Raw genomic sequence first — 20,301 nt, forward strand, 5'->3', positions numbered from 1 at the left:
TTCAACTTAACTTATATAAATTAAATACTATTATACGTATTTAAACATCAACGTGTTTCTGCTTTGTTTTTTATTCTTTTATTGATCTACACTTGATTATTTCTCTCTATTTTTGTCAGTCGACATATTCTGTTTTTATTGTGTTTGAGAAATACTAGAATAAAATAGTTATGGTTCAACACAAATATTTCCCCATAATAGCTTCACGAGTACAAGAGTCGGCTCTTTCAAGTCAAAGACGGAACCGGACGAGCTTGTTTTAACACAGTCGATCACGGGTTCCTATTAGAGACCTCAGTCCTTTGCTTTTTTATCTCTTGAGTTCAGCACATTCGTTTGATCCGAGGAAGAGCGAAAATTAGAATTAATACTGTGAATTTATTTAAGTTGAGTTAATTTAAAAAATATTATAAAATTAGGCCATGCAAGACCTCAAGTACAATTAACAAAAATCAAGACACAAAGTGAACAAAAATGAAGATTATTTAGAAATACCAGAAGTTCTGTGCAATCGGTCCAGCCTCCGTCAAATCCTGGTGCATCCACCAGATTCTATCAGAGAGTGACCCCTGACCTATGAACTTGCCTTCCTTACATGCACCTCCAGAGACTCCTCCAGGGGGTTTATGACCATCACGCTATAGCTGGCTAGGAGAAGATATCTTTTACAATCTAGTTCCGTCTCAGATCTCTGCAGCCAGAATTCGTTGCTCTAGTAGAAGAACTCACATTTCTTTCTTTCTTTGGTTCTTACTTTCAGATCTATTCATGGTCAGACCTTCCATCAGTGATCTGATCCAGACTTACACCCCAGCTCGGGCTCTGAGGTCTGTGGATCAGAATCTACTGATGGTTCCTGAACTTCAGGACCAGAGGAGAGAAATCCTTCCAGACTGTTGCTCTTAAGCTTTGGAACGATCTCTGTGTTTGATGATCTACTGACTCCTTCAAGAAACATCTTTGTTTGATGATCTACTGACTCCTTCAAGAAACATCTGTGTTTGATGATCTACTGACTCCTTCAAGAAACATCTGTGTTTGATGATCTACTGACTCCTTCAAGAAACATCTGTGTTTGATGATCTACTGACTCCTTCAAGAAACATCTGTGTTTGATGATCTACTGACTCCTTCAAGAAACATCTGTGTTTGATGATCTACTGACTCCTTCAAGAAACATCTGTGTTTGATGATCTACTGACTCCTTCAAGAAACATCTCTGTGTTTGATGATCTACTGACTCCTTCAAGAAACATCTGTGTTTGATGATCTACTGACTCCTTCAAGAAACATCTGTGTTTGATGATCTACTGACTCCTTCAAGAAACATCTGTGTTTGATGATCTACTGACTCCTTCAAGAAACATCTGTGTTTGATGATCTACTGACTCCTTCAAGAAACATCTCTGTGTTTGATGATCTACTGACTCCTTCAAGAAACATCTGAAGACACTTTTATTTGAGCTTTTCCCTGATTTTCTGGGACTCCTGTGTTTGTCTTATGTGTCTTGATCTTTTATAGTATAGAGTTTTAACTGTGTATTGTTTTTTGATTGTTAAAGCGCTTTGTGACCCTGGGGTAGAAAGGAGCTTTACAAATAACCATTACTTACTAAATGGTAAGTACTTAAGTACTTGACTAAGTCAAGTCAAGTTCTTTTATTGTCAAATATGCATGTATTAAGACATACAGCATAAATTAAATTGTGGTTCTCTCTGACCCATGATGCAAAACATAAGACATTAAACACTTAAAACAATTAAAGACTTAACAGTTTAAGACTTAAACAGACATTAAATAAGACATTCAAGAAAATAAATAAAAATAAATATACCGTAAAAAATAAATAACCAACGAAATTAAATAAATAATCAACAAACTTAAATAATCAACTAAAAGACAGAATTTAAACAAAAAAAACAAAGAACAAAGTTAATGCACAGATAAAAGTTAAAACAGAGATTGATGGTAGGACAGGGAGGGAGTTGAGTCTCCTGACCTTTAACCTGCTGGTTCTGCCCTGAAGACTGCCTGACGGCAGCAGCTGAAGAGGCTGTGGGACGGGTGAGTGGGGTCACCAGTGATCCTGATGCGGTTGTTATAAATGTCCAGGAGGGGAGAGACACCAATGATCCTCTCACCTGCTCTCACGACGCGCTGCAGCTTCTTGCGGCAGGAAACTGTGCAGCGCTGAACCACACGGTGATGCAGCTATATAAGCTAAATATATAAATAAATAATAAACTATATATATAAGTATACTTACTAAAGTTAGTACTCCTCATCTCAACAGTTTACCTGAATTAAACACACCTGTCCACAGAACAATCAGACGCCCACCATCACTGATGGTCCCTCCTCGGCTCAAGATGTTGAGAATGTTTGGAAGAGAAAAAACACACAAGAGTTCACACACTTTCAATACACACACTGATCACCCATTAGAAAGCAGGATGTTAAAAATAATATAGTTCAACCTTTGTTTGTTTATTATGAAAGCAAATGTCATGAAGTTGATATTGTTACCATCTGATAAGCGTGAGAACATATCTGAGGGTAAATCTGAGAATCTTAATTCCACCTTCTTGTCACGTGCAACAAGAAATATGTTGTGTTTGTCAACACATTGTTGCACTTGTGAAAACGCTTTTGTGCGTCGTTATGGAATTATTTTGACCTTATGTTGAGCTGACTAAGACAGACAGAAAGTACGAGTGAGAGACTGTTGACACACACAGAGACTACACCTATAATAATATATAGTTATAGTTATAGTTATAATAATAAGTATGTGATTCCCTTTTTGGGGATTTTGTAAATTTGCTCACCCACAAAAAAAATGTTTTTTTATACTTTAAATGGCAGTTTCATTTTAACAGTGAGAGAAAAAAAAAAGAAAGTCCAGAAAATCTCATTTAAAAATAATAATAATAATGATTTGTATTGCATTGAGTGAGATAAGTTTTTGATCCCCGAACAACCATAAAGAATTCTGTCTTCCACATAATTCTCCACACATTAGTCCTTTCACTTTAATAAAGTACTCCTCAGGTCAACAGGTTACCTGAATAAAACACACCTGTCCACAGAACAATCAATGAATCCAGACCCTCATCCTACAGGAAATCTGTGGCGATTTTACTGTTTAGTTTACGACAAACTTTTAAAATGTTTTCAAAAATAATAACATCTTCCAAATACCAGCCAAGAAAAACAAAAGAACAAAGAAAGAAGCATGTTTTTTTTTATCTATTATTTTATTATGTATTATTTAGTACATTTTTAAGTAGTTTTTTTTTTTCAAAACACAACATGAACAATGTTTAACTGCACCCAGAATTCCATCAACAAAACAAACCAAAAATAAAACATGAAAGAAACAATGACGAATCCGAACCTGACAGTCGCTGCACACTCACGGAAAAATACAAAAGGAAATACAAACATAAAAGTGATGACAACACTAAAAAGAAAATGATGAATGTTCTATTTAGTAACACACGAGACAATACGTGCACGTTACCGCCTCCCAGCGGCCAGAACGCCTCACTGCGTCGATTATATTCCACCGGTCAAGCGAAGTTTTTAATTATATTACGTGAATTACTACTTATAATGTTTTGGTATACATTGTTGAAAGTCAAACTATTCCAGACTTTTTACTGTTGTTTACTGTACTTTTCTCCTAGATTTCCAGTTGTTTTGGTTTTATTTAGCAGATATCCATATTGTTATTATTTTGCCTCAATATCTTTTAACATAAAAACATTTAGGGTTTTAAAAAAAAAAGGTTTGTTTCGACTTGTCAATAATACTCAGTGTGGACGTGGACGCCAGCAAACGTTAAGAAAAAAAGGAAAAAAAAGTTTTATTTTCTTAAGACTAACCGGAAGTGGGGCCTTAGCTGTACTCTGGTTTCCGGTCCCGCTGCGTCCGTTACTTTCTCTGGTGGTTCTGGTTCCAGGCTCGCGGCTCCGGAGGATGATCCGAGACCCGGTCCTGCAGGCGGGCTGACAGGGCGGCGCGGAGGCGGGAGCAGCGACTCGGATCCCGGTAAGAAGCGAGAAGACTTTTGCAAGATGTCGGTTCTTGAACTTTCATGGTCGGACCTCGTTTTCTCCGAGCGTGCACGTCAGCGTGCATGCGCGGCTCGGTTTCCATGGTGACCCTCGGCGGAGTCTCTCAAGTTAGCTTCAGAAGTGGCTAATTGTTGTTAGCTTTCCTATTTTTTATCTTCATTCCAAACAACATCACGAGGAGGACAAACCACTAATTTACTCATATTATTGTATCTGTATCCTATTTTATTTGCAGAGTAAAATGTGTTTAACGCAATTCATTTGTTAATATCTTTTTTTTTGTTGTTTAATTTTTTGGTCAATAAAGTTAGATTAACCAAGAGAAGCCATTTTCCCAAAAAAGGGGCAGAAATCAATATATTCAAATAAAATAAAACGTTTATATACAGACATTTTGGCTGGTTTTATAGTTTGACTCGGTTGATGCATTTCCCCTTCTGTTCATCTGTTATCTTTGTGACATTTTACTTCAAAATAATTTAAAATAAATATATTAAAGCTGAAAAGTGTGTTTATTTTCTTCAAATGAAAAAAATGACAACAATAACATTTATTTTAAATATTTCTCATCATTCAGGTATTTAGGGATCTATGTCTTCTCGTTTACACTATTGTAACAGTTTATTTTGTGTCTAAACAAGAAGGATCTTCTCGCCTGCAGTTCATACAAAACTCTGCAGCAAGAATTCTGAGCCGCTCTAGTAGAAGAACTCACATTTCTCCGATCCTTAAAACTCTTCACTGGCTGCCAGTTTCTTTCAGGATCATTTTAAAATTCTGGTTCTTACTTTCAGATCTATTCATGGTCAGACCTTCCATCAGTGATCTGATCCAGACTTACACCCCAGCTCGGGCTCTGAGGTCTGTGGATCAGAATCTACTGATGGTTCCTGAACTTCGGGACCAGAGGAGAGACTATTGTTTTTTATTGCTAAAGCGCTTTGTGACCCTGGTCTAGAAAGATCTTTACAAATAATAACTTACTTACTTCGTCCCTCACAGGACTCACAAAATAGAAAGTGGCGCCTCAGGAAATCAAACCCCCTGGTTTAGAGTGTGTCGATGATTCTAGTTTCACCAGAAGAGGAAACGTATACTAAGTGAGGGAGTCCATGGGGCGTCATAGCTCAGATGGTAGATTGACTCGTGGTCTGAGAGGTTGCGGGTTCGATTCCAGTTCCAGACGAGATTGTGGTGTTGTGTCCTTGAGCAAGACACTTTACCCTGATTGCTCCTGATGGTTGAGTTGGCGCATTGCGTCGCAGCCTACTCCCATCAGTGTGTGATTGTGTGTGTGTGTGAATGGGTGAATTTGTAACTTAGTGTAAAGTGCTTTAAGTGCTGTAAGAGCCATAAAGGAAAGAGGCATTATTGATAATATCGCTGTTGCTTGAATGTGGGTCACCAGGACCTGGGGCCATTCAGAGTTGACTTCCATCTCTTGACGTGGAAAAACAAGAACGTGATACAAATGTTTACCAGAGCACTGATGAGGACCTGCTGTATAACTTGATGCACTTTACATCAGGGAGGTCACACTTAATCATGCAGTCCAAAAATACACATTATATTTACTTTACTGGAAGAAGCAGTTTATTTATTTTATTTTGTTCTCTTTCATGTTGTTGACATCCATAACTTTGTCTCTTAACTTATCTTAAACACAGGTCTTTATATGTCATATTATAATGAACATTAATACACGTCAGGAATTTGAACCACATGAAATGACCCTCCAGCCAGGGTTCAGCCCGTGGGTGATTGATTGTGATTCGATGAAGACTAAGTGACGTCACTCTGGGTCACCAGGTTGTAGTTCCTGGCAGTGATGTCATCATGGAGGACGAGAGCTGCTACGAGACGCAGCTGAAGACCGAGTTCGACCGCTGCGACTCCACGTCCTCTGGACGCCTGAGCAGACAAGAGCTGACCGTTCTGTGTCAGAACCTACAGCTGGAGGCACAACAGCGCCTCCTGTTGGAAACCCTGCTGGGAGATCACGTCTACACCGGAGTAAAACACACACATCCCATCAACAATCCACACAGGTGTAGCATTCAAGCATGTGTGTGTGTCCTTCAGGTGAACTTCCAACGGTTTAAAAATGTCCTGGTGTCAGTTCTGTCTGGAACTTTGGACTTGAGCACGTCCGAGGACGACAGCAGCTACCTGGACCCGGGTAAGACCTGGACCTCCACACCAGGGGTCACACGGATGTCGCCGCATTATTGATCAACAATGTTCGTCTTCAGTTCTGCCGCAGCGGGAGGTGAAGCCCAAGTTGGTCCGAGGAGCGAAGAGCTACGGTCGACGTTCCTGTCCTGACCACGAGTCGGACACGTTGACCTCCGAGGAGGACTCTGTGCAGGACAGCACTCAGGATCCATCAGCAGATGTTCCCAGGGCCAAAGTGAGACGTTCAATGTCTCTGGATAGTGTCCAGGTGAGCCTGTGTTAACACACACAGACACACACACACACACACACACACACACACACACACACACACACACCAGGGAACACCTAAGAGAATGTGGTGCGTGAGTTGTATTTAGAACAGGAAGTGGTCTTGCGAGGAATGTGAGTGAAAGTGGTCTTTCGTCTGCAGAGCCTGAAGTCTGAGGAGGAGGATGGCGGAAGGTGGGGGGACACCGTGTCTGACTTCCTCTCCGAAGGTTCTTGGCTCAGCACAGCATCATGTCGAGTGAAATTGTTTTTGTCTGTAAGTGCATCCATATGTGTGTCATGCAGGGAGTCACCAGGAGGAGGCGCTGTCTGCACCTAGTGAAGGAGGCGCAGCCTTGCAGGCGCTCGCAGAGAAAGTAAGACCAAATACAAAGTGGATTTTTCTTTATTATTCAATACAATAAAGTTGCTTGAATAGAAAAAAGTTGCTGCAATAATAAAAAAAAGCCATTTAAAAGCCATTTTTTCTATTTAAGCAAAAATGGTTTTGAATTAAAATGATAAAGAAAGTTTTCTTTCATTGAGATAACATTTTTAACAGGAAAAAACCTTCAGCCTCGAGGAGCTGCAGAAGGAGCTGAGAGGCTCCGCCCCCTTCTGCTCCTCCACCCCCGCCAGAGACCAGCTGAGGGGGTCGACACGGGTGAGCGTCATCGGGTCGAGTTGATCACCTTTTTTTTTTTATTTTAGGAAAAAAAGCTCATTAATAACATCCAGAGAAATATAACTTTTTCCACTCGCTTCGTTTAAGTCGAGCTGATCAGACGCACCTGAACGCATCGTCAGAGCAGTGACGTGTTTCAGCTGCAGACAGAAACAAGTATTTGGTTATTTGAGTCAAAATCAGAGTAAGAATGATTCAAATCTACACTGAAGGTGACTTGGTTCTATTCTAGAAACTACTTACTTTTAAAAATGTATTACAATTTTAATAATATTGATCACAAGGATTTTGTTGTATTTAATTTCTGTTAATAATGTTTTCTGTTGCTCTGGTTCTGTTGCTCTGGTTCTGCTGCTCCGGTCTGGATATGACTGTGTGTGTGTGTGTGTGTGTGTGAGTGAGTGAGTGAGTGTGTGTGTGTGTGTGTGTGTGTGTTCCGACCTCCCGCTCAGATCTAGGAATAATCCAGATTAAAAGTCATCACGTGAGAAAACTCTTGCACTCGCTGACTTGTGGTCTTTCTCTGGTTTGGGGTCGTCATGCAGGCCCAGGCGGTGTCGGCGACCCCGTCTCTCCTGATGGCCACGGTGGGTCACAAGGTTCTGAGCCGGCTGGACGAGGGGTCCGGGTTCACCACCCCGGATCGCGTGGTTGCCGTCTGGGTCGAGGAAGGAATCCAGAACAGCCAGGACATCCTGCAGGTACGGTCTAGTTTTTCTAATGAAATAACTAAAACTTAAACCATACTGTGTGTGGCTCAGACCCTGGACTTCTCCCTGGACGAGCCCGTGAGTCTCACTGACCTCACCATGGCTCTGGACAACGAACTGTTGGTCAGTGGCAACGGCATCCACCAGGCGGCGCTCATTTCCTACAAGAGTGAGCTGCAACACCTGCAGTAGGTGTAACCCTGTGCACTGTGGTCTTTTGTGTTTTAAGTGTGGGTCACTTTTGCGTGTCGTGTTGAAGGTTGCAAGTCATGCTTGTAGGTCGCTACATGTAGTTCTTAAGTGTAGCCACTAGGCGGCGGTAAACATTTCAATTCAATAGTTTTGAAGTAAGTAAGTAATTTTTATTTATAGAGCGCTTTTCCAGACCAGGGTCACAAAGCGCTTAAACAATCAAAACAATATTCAATAAAGTATATACTTTAAAGATCAAGATAATACTGAGAACAACACAGGAGTTACGGAAAATCAAGGAAAAGCCTGAACAAATAAAAATGTCTTAAGATGGATAGATGAAAATAGAATGACGTTATATTGAAATGTTTTAAACTGCACTTTACATTTTTGAGTAGAACATAAAACATGTCATTTACAATAACCCATTTGCCAGTTTATCCTAATCTTTCCATGTAAATGTATATTGTGGCGTGATAAGGAAAGCGAGTGGATTTAACTGTTTATTAAGAGGTCGCGGGATCAGACACTGCATGTCATACACAGCAGTGAGAATTTGTACCATATGTTATATTAATTTATTCATTTTCTATCGCTTTATCTCTTACCGGGGTCGCGGGGAGACTGGAGTCTATCCCAGTATCATAGGGCGAGAAGCAGGGGACACCCTGGACAGGATGCCAGTCTATCACAGGACACACAAAGACAGACAACCATTCACACACACACTCATAATTTAGTTTTTTCTGAATTGAGCTCATAGAATTGGTGTCTAAAAAGTATTGTTTATGAATCAGTATTTAAGTGAAGGTATCGGACGTTTTCCTACAAAACCCAGCCCTATTTTTTTAGGATTTTTTTATTATGTTTTCACTGTACTTTGTTTGTTTACATTATAACTCAAGCGGTTATAAATGGATCTCCCTGGACTTTCCAGAATTGGTTTGAACGTGATAGAATATTTTTTATTTACTCGTATGGTCTCTGACTGCTGCTGCTCATGTGCACAGTTCTCTGTTCAGAACTAGCAAACTAAACAGGAAAATATATCAAACAAATGCGTCTAATCACTGAAACAATTCATCCTTCACTCTAGAAAGAAAGAGTTTTATATTAATTCAAGCTTGTTTTGGGAGACTTTGGAGATTAATGGACTCTGGAATGCTGCTCTGGTTAAGACCCTGAGGTTAAACCCATTCCTGGAGAGGGAAACTGATCATTAACTTTTTTTTTGCTGAGACTTAATTAATTGTTAATTGTTAATTGACTTAATTGTTTTATTGATTACATTTTATGTTGTTTATTTTTTGTCAAATGAGCTTCTTGGCAGAGGTATTAACTGTCCTGGTGCTTCTTATGGATCCAAAATAAATCAGTTTCCTGTGACTGTTCTGCTGGTGTCACAGTCAAGATGTATCCGATGTTCAGAGATTAGTTGGTTTCTTTATCTTTTTGTGTGTGTGTGTGTGTTTGTTTATTTTTTTTATTTGGGTTAATACGTCTGTGAGGTGCATTCATGCTTGTGTGGTGCGTTCAGGGTCCAGGTGGAGCAGGCCTGCCGACAGAAGGACAAAATGAAGTTGGACTTGGAAGCTGCAGAATCTAGAATCCTGCAGTTAGTCAGGGAAGTTGACGACCGACAAGCAAACCTAGAGACCCTCAACCAGAGTCGCCTTCGGTACACACACTCACACACACACAACACACACTCACGCTCCTGCTAAGGTCAAGTTACCCAACAGGGAAATCCAGCAGAACTTTCGGGAGAGGTTGTCGACTCAGCGCCTCCTGGCCGAGCAGGAGAGCGACGCTCTGCTGCAGCAGCTGGAGACCGAGCGGCGCCACCTGCAGGACGAAGTATCTCAGCTGAAGGTGCAAGAGGGGGAGCTGCAGGAGGAGCTCAGCTGCGCCATCCAGGTACGTTTGTGTGTCCGTCGCTTGAACCTACGTGACACGTTGACGTGTGCATGTGTTCTCAGGACAAGCGTCACCTGCAGGAAGATCTTTACGTGATGAAACAAAAACTCAACGAATCAGAGATTTTGGTTTCTCGACTGCAGAGGGACATGGAGCAGCTGCTGCAACACAAGGTCACACACACACACACACACACACACGTGCACAGTCCATAGTGTCAACTTTCAACCCGTTAAATATTAATGAGTCTTTCTTTTGACATTTCTGCTGGAGAGATGTTTTGCTTGTCAAGTTGGATTGACAGCCAGGTTTGTGCTTCGGATTTTGACAGTTTGGCGGTCTGGACCCGGCCGGGGCGGTTCTGACCCACGAGGAGAGATTCTCAGAGATCGTCAAGGAGTACGAGCTGCAATGTCGAGTAAGTGTGTTTGTGTGTGTGTGTTCGGTGATGCTGAGCTCAATATCTGTGTGTGTTATTTTCATGCTTCTGATCTGTGAGGATAGAAAATCATGGTGAAGTATGACTTCCTCCCTTCAGTTCAACACTGTGACCCGACTATGATTTTTACAAAGACGCTGCAACCGCTTGTTCGTCCTCAGGAACTGCGAGACAGAAACGACGAGCTGAGTTCGGAGCTGGATCTGATGAGGAGTCAGCGGAGCGTCTGCCGGGTCGTAGGAGGCGAGGGAGCTCTGGTGAACTGGGCCAAGCAGCGAGAAACTGACCTCGGTGAGCTTCATGAATAATCATTTAAATGTGTGTTCACTTGTCTAATTAAAAGATCGGGTGTCCAGAGCGACCAGGACTGGATTAAACAACATTTTTTACTTTATGCCATTAGTAATTTCCCTCTTTATTATTATTACTATAATTATTATTTTAAATCGAAATATATGCATTTCCTTCTCCTATTCACAGTGATATTGATATGTATTAGGATTCACCAACGTTTGAATGAGGTTATTATATTCACTGACCAACGTTCAGATAAACACAGTAAAAATAAACCATATAGAATTATTTTTTTAACACACTTTAACTAGTTTACAGTTGATTTTTGGAGTAAACTGGAATGAAACTAGTGTTTTGATATGTCAACAGTCTGAGGTTACTTTAGAGAAATTAACATCTTTAAAAACAAACAAAAAAACGCATTCCAGGCAATGATAATACATTTCAAATATAACATATATTATCCTTTTTTATTCTTCTTCTTTCTGTGAGTAAGAAGTTCCTCAAAAGGGGTTTCAATCTTGAGTTAAAATGTATATTAAATGAAATATTACCATTAATTGAAATCTCTAGCTCTTAGTTCTAACAATACACTTGCTATAAATATATTATGCGGCTCATTAGGAGTAATTACACACTGAAACTGAAGTATCTGTCACCCAACCTTTGGCTCTGGTATTTAAGAAATATTTCTATCCAAGCAGGCGAGTCTTCAAAGCTCTGCCCAGTGATGAAAACTTACTTAACTTGTCCGTCAGGTTCTTGACAAGACGCGTCTCACACATGTCAGTTTCTCTAAGTTCTGGACTCGTTTCATTTGTCAGACGAGACAGAAATGAAGCAAAGTTGCTCTCCTGTGACCCAGAAGAAGCTGGAGGACAAACCAGGTGAGCGCACGCACACACACACACACACACACACACACACACACACACACACACACACACACACACACACACACACACACACACACACACACACACACACACACACACGTTTAAGTTCGACCACAGTACTTCCATGACTCCAGTCGTGCCATCTCATCATTATTGTTCATACGTCTAGTTTCCAGCGTGAGCCTTCAGACTGAACTCGCTCTGGAGCAGCTGCAAGAGAAGCACCAGCAGGAGGTGAAGGACCTGCGGGCTCAACTGGAGACTCAGGTAAATGATAATGTCTGATGTTTGAGGAAGTGATGCGGCATTAAATACTGACCTGGGATACGTTTATTTACACTTATTAATCAATTGTATTTACCCAATGTCAATTCTACAATGAAAATAAAATGTAGAAATGTCAATGTCCCCCTTATTTAATGTGTAGCGAAACGTTTTTCAACATATAATTATGAATTATATTTAAAGTCAAGTTATTTTATTGTCAAATATGCATATATTAAGACATACAGCATAATTAAATTGTCGTCCTCTCTGACCCACGATACAAAACAATTAAAGACTTAAACAGACATTAATTAAGACATTCAAGAAAATAAATTTAAAAAAAAAACAAATTGAAATAAATAATCAACTAATAGGTTATGTTAGATCCCTCAGGAGGTCTCGTTCGGGAAATTGTTTTTCCAATTAGACAAAGCAATACAGACGATTATTAATAAAAATAAGAACAAGAACAAAGAGAATAATAAACAGAATATAAACAAAGTTAATGCACAGGTAGTGCAAGCAGAGGTGAGATTGATGGTAGGACAGGAGTATTTGAGTATGTTAGACAGGAAAATCTTCATACATTCCTGAAGATTTTTTAATTTCCTTAATTTCTTTTCCTTAGCATACTTTTTGATATCCTTCTTTACAGCTTCTCATGTTTGACGCTCTTCACTTGGTTTCTTCTCTTCTGCCTGCACTTAAACTATCGCCCCCTGCAGGTGAACTACTATGAGCGCAGCCTGGAGTTGATGCGTCAAAACGTTGAGGTCGAGCGCAAAGATGTTGCGCAAACGTTCAAGGTGAGTCCAGCAGGTCTCTCTCTGCTGCCCCGTGAGGCTGATCCTTGTCGTCGCAGCTGGAGATCACCGAGCTGGAGGATCAGAAGGCCGAGGCCGAGAGGCGAGCGTTGGACCTGAAGAAGGCGCTGGACTCACTGCAGGTCCAGATCCAACATGGGGGGAGGAGTTGGAGCCCCGAGCAGGAGCGAAGGTGAAGGTTATTTTGTGTTCGGGTCTCGTTCAGGGATGAGTTTGGGATTAAAGGTTGGGGAGAAGGTAGAGATTGACGTGAAGATGCGACTTGTGTTCCAGTGTGCAGCGAGAGAGGGCAGACATGGAGCAGAACTTCGCTCGGGAGATCAGTAATCTGGTCCAGCAGCTGAGCTCGGAGAAGGAGCAGCTGGAGGCGGAGCTGAAGCTGAAGATGGACCAGGAAGTGATGCTGGTCCGGTGAGTGACGACGAGGCGTCGACCGACACGACGTGATGGACTCATGGGTTCTGTGTGTGGAATAGAATTCAGCTGGAGGAGGCCCGGTCTGACAACAGCGCCCTCCAGGAGCGAACGATGGTTCTGCAGCAGCAACTCGTCGCTCTAGAAGAAGACATGGTCAAGAAGAGGTCAGTGACCTTTGACCTGAGGATGTTAACCGTTCTAAGCAGAGGGATGGAGATCACGAGTCGAACTCAAGGCCCTCTTGACGGTTTTATGTGGCTCTTTATTTTCTAGTATTTAGTACGGGGCTATTATTGTTGCCAAACCATTTCCTAACAGATTTGTGTATCTGTGCCTTTATACGCTAAACTTGATTTTTAAATGTTTTGAGATTTTTATTTTAAATTTAACAATTTATGAATAAGGTTTTACGCATTTGCTGATCATGGTCCAGATACACGAATATATTTGCAAATCCCTTCACGCATTTTCAAAAAGTTTAAGATACAATAATGATCCCATATACAGTATAATCTCGAAATATTCATATAATATATTTATTTAATATTGGGTTTTTATTTAAGCACGTTTGTCATCCACTTTTGAATATTTACTGCCCTTCAAAAACATTTAAGTGATGTATATTAAATATTTGAAAAATAAAGTATTTCTAATGATTAGCTTTAAAAAGAAAACCGTAGAATACAATAAAATGACTACAATTATTTTTAATTAATACTTTTCACTCCCTATCTTTTGGTTGTTGGCCCCTAACAACAGCAACTATATAAATATGTGGCCCCTGAGGAATTATAACTTATAGATGGTTTGCTCAAACTAGATAACCGTATTTTACTGACTATAAGATGAGCTTGAAATCCTTTAATTTTCTCAGTGTATATTATGTATTATTTCAGTTTGTACTTGCTTACCTAGAAACTATTTAATATGGTACTGGGCGCTCAAAAATATGTCAAAATATTTTAGTATAAGGCAGTGTTGCTCTGTGGCGTCACTCCATGAGTTCTACTACTGATCAATTTGTGACGTATAGAGATGTTCTAGTGTTTAAGATAAGATAAGGAAGAGATGTTAATAAACACAAAGATAATTAGAATAAATCAAGACTTTTGGTAAATATACGTTTTGCTCGCCCCCCGATTTCCATTGTTCAAATATCGTGTGATTGAGTTCGACCTCCTGGTTCATGTCTTCAGGTGGAGGCTGGAGGAGCTGCAGCAGGACAGTGCCCTGAAGAAGAAGGATGAGGAGGGACTGTTGAAGGAGGTGAGACCTCATGACGCCGGCCGCCCACGCCTCACCATCTGACCACCGCCACGCTCTCCCTCAGAACTCCAGCTACAGAGAGGAAGTCATGAGTTTGAGCAGCAGGAACCTTCAGCTCGGCAGCCAGAACACGGAGTTGAGTCGTCGCCTCCACGAGGAGCAGGAGTCGGCGCTGGTGCTTCAGCGGCGTCTGGACGCGTCTCAGGAGGAGCAGCAGGAGAACGGCGCCGAGGTGGATCAGAACCAATCATCTCACGTTTTCCTGACGTGTATTTAAATCTGTCCCGTGTTCAGATTCAAGGGCTGCAGGACACGTTGCAGCAGCAGCAGAACGAACTGAGGGACCAGCAGGAGGTCTGGACTCTGCAGAGGCGCCACCTGGAGGATGAGCTCGGTAAATGCAGGAATGAGGTGAGAACTTAAGCATGAAATACTGCCATCTATTGGTCAGTATTGGTCAGTAGATATCGGCTCTAAAAAACAACTTTTTACTATCATCAGGTAAAGCGTCTGACTTCCGTGGAGGCGGAGCTTGTGAAGGTGACCCTGAAGGTGAAGCAGATGGAGAACGCCGCCGGCTCCCGGTCAGACCAGGTCAGTGACCACATGAGACGAACCATCATGACCAGGAAGTGGCTGACGGACATCGTGTCGTAGGTGGAGTCGCTGCAGCGCTCCCTGCTGGAGGCGAAGACCAGGGAGGAAGACCTGCAGGCTCGGGTCCAGGCCGCCACGCTGAGCCAGACCCAGAGGGTCAAGGAGCTCCACGTGAAGGAGCAGGAGCTGGTTCAGGCGGTGCAGGCGCACGAGAGGACGCAGGAGGAGCTGAGGCGGCAGATGCTGGAGAAGACGCACCTCCAGCGAGCGGAGGAGCAGGTGACAACATCCCTCCTGACCCGTCTTCGTTCTGGTCTTTTTTTTTCAATGTCGGCGTCTTCGTCCAGGCCACGCTGGCGAGCGCCGCCCTCAGCGTCGCACAGCAGGAGGACTTGGACCACCGGGAGCAACTCGTGCTCCTGCGGACCAGACTACAGGAGGAGCAGGAGAAGACGAGTGAGCTGCAGGAGGAGCTGAGACGGAGCAACACTCAGAGTCGCTCACAGATGAACCTCACACAGGTCAGTCAGCAAGAGATCCCAGTTGAAATATTGGATTTAATGGTTTTATTGTGTGTTCAGGAGCAGAACAAGATGTCTGCCGAGATGCAGCAGAGGATGGAGGACCTGGAGGTCCAGTTGAAAGGGGTTCAGCTGGTCCTGCAGGAGAAGGTCCAGCAGCTCAAGGACCAGGTGAGTTCAAGGTTAATGTTTCAAACTCAAGGGCAACATCCGACCCGACAAGTCATTCGATGTGGCTTGTGGTCAGATGTTTCAAAAGTGAAAGTAGATGTTGAGACGTATAAATATGTCTGTGTTTGAGAGAAGATAATGGACGATGGATGTCAACGCAAGTTAAACTGGAATTATTTTGATGAGAGAAGAAAACAGAGTTAATTAGAATCACTTAATTCTCAAAGAATGAAAAAAAACAACATCAGACTCTACTTCCTATTTTACAAATACATTCTGTTTCAGCCACAACTTCCTGCTAAATGGTTTGACTCCTGGTATAGAGTCGCTTGATGCTTCTTGAAAGTTGTATCGTCAAAAGTATTGGCAAGAATATGGCATTATAATATAATAATATAAAGTATATTTGTCTGAATACTTGACCCTGGTATTGTAGTATTTACAGACCACATGACTCTTGACAAAGTCGTAACTGCTTTCATTTTCAAACCAAAGTATGTCCAAACATCAGCTTTAAAAGCTGCTGGAGTCACTGTATCCTCTCGTGCTCAGTCATCATGATTATTGTTCCTTCAGCTGTTGAAGACTTAATGATTAATTGCAACACAAAAGTTAACAAACCATGAACATTTGCATGTAAACTGTAAAGAAAAAAATGGAATAGAATTATTTTTAAGTATAAAACCTAAAAGACTAAAAATAAAATCTGAGTTGAAAGCCAAGAAAATATCAAGTGCTTTTGAATATCAGTACATTATCGTGAAAACCGTGTTGGGATATATATCCTCGAATTGATGTTTTCTCACCCATGTTCCTCAGTTACATAGACTCTCGAGCAAACATTCACCCGATCACTGGTGTCCTGTTGCAGCTGCTGAAGAACGGCGTCAGCTGCTCGCGGCTCAAAGAACTGTACGTGGAGAACTCTCAGCTCATGGTGGCGCTTCAGGTCACGGAGAAGCGACAGAAGGACGCGGAAAAGCAAAACTTTTTGTTGGAGGACAAGGTTCACGCTCTCAACGAACTCCTGAAGGACCTGGTCATGTCCACGCTCGCAACGTAGCAGCATGTGGTTGTCATGGCAACACAAAGTCACTATCCTCTACTCATACAAACCATGGAATCATGAAAAATGTAGAATTTCCTCTTTTTATCCAAACGTTTATTTTTTCCTGTCGCAGGACTTTTATTATGAAATCCAGACGTTTCAATAAAGTTCACATTTCTGACAACGCGCTTCACGACGAACCGGCTCCTCCTCAGGACACGACGTGCTCCAGGACGCCCTGACGAATCAGCTGCTCGCATTTCCAGCGCGGCAGGAAGTGCTGCGGACACAGAAGACGTTTGGTCACATGACAGACGAGGAGGAAGAGCCACTTCCTGTCCGGTCACCTGACTGTTCTTCTTCAGCAGGATCACCGTGCCGTCGTCGATTTCAAACTCGCCGTGATCCTTCAGACATCGAACCTGGATGTAGAGGCTCTTGGGAGGCTTCATGTCCTGAGTCACGTCCAGACCTTCTTCTCCGCCCAACGACCGCATGAAGGACGCCAGAGACTTCTTGTACTGAGAGAACCACTGCAGCTGCACACACGGGTTAGAGCACGTCAGTCGACATGCACCGCGTTGTTTCATCTATGCTCGACTCTAGAACAGTGGCAGGTGTGACGCTGCGTTAGTAACCATGGTAACATATGCCGGGTACCTGCTCACCAGGTTTTCTTCAACTTACTCCGGGTTTTCTCATATTAAAGTGTAGCTGCGCCATAGAAATCTCCATTGTTTGATCAAAGTTGTTTAACTTGGACTGACAGAACTGTTGAGCCAGACTCTCAGGACCATAGACATATATACATATATACATAGACGCCGCATCGACTGCTGCCGTCCACTAGAGCGGTGTGTAAACAGGGCGGCCATCTTGGTACAGTGCATTACATCTATAGAGGACTGATGTATTTACACCATCACTAATCGCTCATTTTTCAAGATATTTTCACGAGGTTGTTAGATAGACATACGGACATAAAAAAATAACCCAGAAAACATTCAGGACTTTGAAGTTCTATTGGATTAGAGTATATTCCTCTTATTACAGAAGTTCTTAAACAACTTTGTGGGGGCTTGTTTTTCAGGACATTAATTTCAAACGGCAGCTTCTATGGCCAGGAACTATAAGGTCTAGCCATAATTGCTAAATTATCAGAAGGAATCTTTTTATTATTATTATCCAAACACCCCGTTTCAAAGCTACATGCATGACGTTTTGAACAAACCAAACCGTTGGAAAATCAGTCCAAAAATTCAGCGATTAATAGTATTTTAAGATTGAGAAGTACCTCCTTCCCTGTAGTTAACGCTGCCTCTGATGACACTGTACCAAGATGGCGGCGCTTCATACACATCCGTCTACAGTCGATGCAAAAACGTACTCATCCCTCGGCTGCTAGTGATGACATCATGGTGATTCTTGATGACACGAGCAAATGACTCAAGTTTGAGATGCATGTCTGCCATTCACCAGTTCTGTTACAACCTTTCCAACTTTTTAAAGACAACTTGAACGCAGCACGTTTTGGTCACATGCCCGACACGACCTCCTCGTCCATTGGCTGCTAGTGATGACATCATAGCGATCCTGAACGGAACTTGTTCTTTCCCTTACAAGCCTTGCTCATGAGAAACGATCACATACCTCGTCTGCACACATGTGTAGGCGGACGTTCGTGGGAAGAACGCTTCCATACTCCCATCTCAGCGCCCTTATCCTCAGCAGCCGGTCGTACCTGAGACACACACTCATCACATGACCTGAAGACATATTTAAAGATTTGTGTGTTTTTACAGGTAAGCAGTGATGCAGCGTTGGTTGCGCAGCAGACAACAATGTCTGAGCTTGATTGAAGGAATCAAATCCGCTCTCGCGCCACTTTTGGCCTCGTTCCTGAAGAAACGAATGAACACAGAAGTAAATCTCACATGACGAGTGACATTAGTTGGATCTTCAAGAATTACTCAACACTTACACGTCACCCTGGTTCTGCTCATACAGCGACTCCATCTCCTGCAGAACCTGTCGCAATCCATCCTCCTGCAAACATCAACCGTGATCATGACTTTCACTGGCATCACATGAACCCGCACTGAAGAAATCTTGCGCGTCTATTGCCAGGCTTACGGTAAAGACGCTGAAAGCTACAAGATAGGTTGAGAGAACTTGAAAATTGTTTTTCTCAAGCAATACATTAATAGTAATAATGTTTTATTTTATTTTTATTCAACCTGATGCAATCCTGTTCTATTTTCTTTGGACTAAATGATGTAATTTATTTATATTTATTATGTTTACATTTATTTATTTTAACCAATAACAAGACCTATAACAACAAAGGTGCCGACGAGGATGGCTGCCTCTCCAGTAGCTCCACAGCAATAATCTTTAACTTTCTGTTTTTATTAATAATTTTTAGTATTATTTCTTCGATGGATACTTTTTTTTTTAAACAATTTCCCAAAGAAGACCTCCTGAGGGATCAATAAAGTTCTACCTTACCTAATAACACAAATTAATTAATTAATTTAAATTGTGTTAATAGCACTATAGCGGAAATGTATCTTAAACTTTTATGGGGTACATTTAAAAGTTATATCATTATAATCTTTCAATAACTACATATTGATTTTAAATATCATATAATGAAACTCTTTAAAGTTAGTGAAAAATTCCACTGGATTATGATTCATGATGACCTTGACTATTATCCTGGAAAATTTGGAGAGATTTTACTGCAGAAATTTGAAGTAAATGATCATGAAATACAGTCATTAATGACGACATTTAAAACAATTAAATAAAAATAAAAAACTTAAAAGTTTAGTGAAAAATTCCACTGGATTATGAGTCATGAAGACCTTGACTACTGTTCTGGTAAATGTGGAGTAATTTTACTGTAGAAATTTGAAATAAATGATCATTAAATACAGTCATTAATGACATTTAAAAAATTAAATTTAAAAAAAAATCCTTAAAAGCTTAGTGAACAATTCCACTGGGTTTTGATTCATGGAGACCTTCACTACTGTCCTGGTAAATGTGGAGTAATTTTACTCTAGAAACTTAAAATAAATTATCATTAAAGTAATCATATGTTAATGATGACATTTAAAAAAATAAATCCTTAAAAGCTTAGTGAAAAATTCGAGAACTGCGGGCTCAGGTATGACTTTCATCCTCAGTGTTCATCTTTCACTTCTTAATAATCAATGTTTCTTAAACAAGCGAAACACTCGCATTTCATGGAACAGCATTTTTATAAACCAACATCAAAACTGTCAGTTTTTATCAGTTTCTAGTTTAAATGACACACTTTTAACAGAAGTATCTCTTCTGACAAACTTACGTTGAAGGCCGGAAGTTGTCCTTCGCTCATCCGATGAAGTTCCCGGATCAACTCGACCGCTTTCTCACAGAACATGTTCAAATAAAACTCAGGTTCCTTCGACAAAACACTGAGCTCCTCGTACGGGAAAATTTCGCGGGTAAACTGTGATGTTTTGACCACGTGACGCAATACGTA

At 41.3% G+C, this 20,301-nt stretch overlaps 2 protein-coding genes across 2 annotated transcripts; one reads left to right on the forward strand and one right to left on the reverse strand.

Moving 5' to 3' along the window:
• Positions 1-3,954: 3,954 nt before the first annotated feature.
• On the forward strand, positions 3,955-16,791 carry ninl (ninein-like). Its single transcript, XM_087802463.1, has 28 exons — positions 3,955-4,054; positions 5,890-6,093; positions 6,163-6,259; positions 6,333-6,523; positions 6,689-6,755; positions 6,832-6,902; positions 7,088-7,189; positions 7,756-7,911; positions 7,972-8,108; positions 9,650-9,790; positions 9,855-10,029; positions 10,092-10,202; positions 10,361-10,447; positions 10,630-10,759; positions 11,587-11,649; positions 11,828-11,925; positions 12,651-12,731; positions 12,788-12,921; positions 13,023-13,160; positions 13,226-13,330; positions 14,363-14,432; positions 14,497-14,664; positions 14,727-14,843; positions 14,934-15,026; positions 15,090-15,308; positions 15,377-15,550; positions 15,611-15,721; positions 16,593-16,791. Exons 2-28 carry the CDS (start codon positions 5,917-5,919, stop codon positions 16,782-16,784), a joined length of 3,405 nt encoding a protein of 1,134 aa, XP_087658589.1. The 5' UTR covers positions 3,955-4,054; positions 5,890-5,916; the 3' UTR covers positions 16,785-16,791.
• Positions 16,792-16,953: 162 nt separating this feature from the next.
• gins1 (GINS complex subunit 1 (Psf1 homolog)) lies at positions 16,954-20,274 on the reverse strand. Its single transcript, XM_087802466.1, has 6 exons — positions 20,125-20,274; positions 18,751-18,815; positions 18,570-18,668; positions 18,420-18,510; positions 17,117-17,308; positions 16,954-17,049 (listed from the first exon to the last, which is right to left on the reverse strand). Exons 1-6 carry the CDS (start codon positions 20,197-20,199, stop codon positions 16,981-16,983), a joined length of 591 nt encoding a protein of 196 aa, XP_087658592.1. The 5' UTR covers positions 20,200-20,274; the 3' UTR covers positions 16,954-16,980.
• Between the last annotated feature and the right edge of the window lie 27 nt (positions 20,275-20,301).

This window comes from Callionymus lyra, chromosome 11 (assembly GCF_982586985.1).
Source record: "Callionymus lyra chromosome 11, fCalLyr1.hap1.1, whole genome shotgun sequence".
In the NCBI taxonomy this organism is placed as follows: domain Eukaryota; kingdom Metazoa; phylum Chordata; class Actinopteri; order Syngnathiformes; family Callionymidae; genus Callionymus; species Callionymus lyra.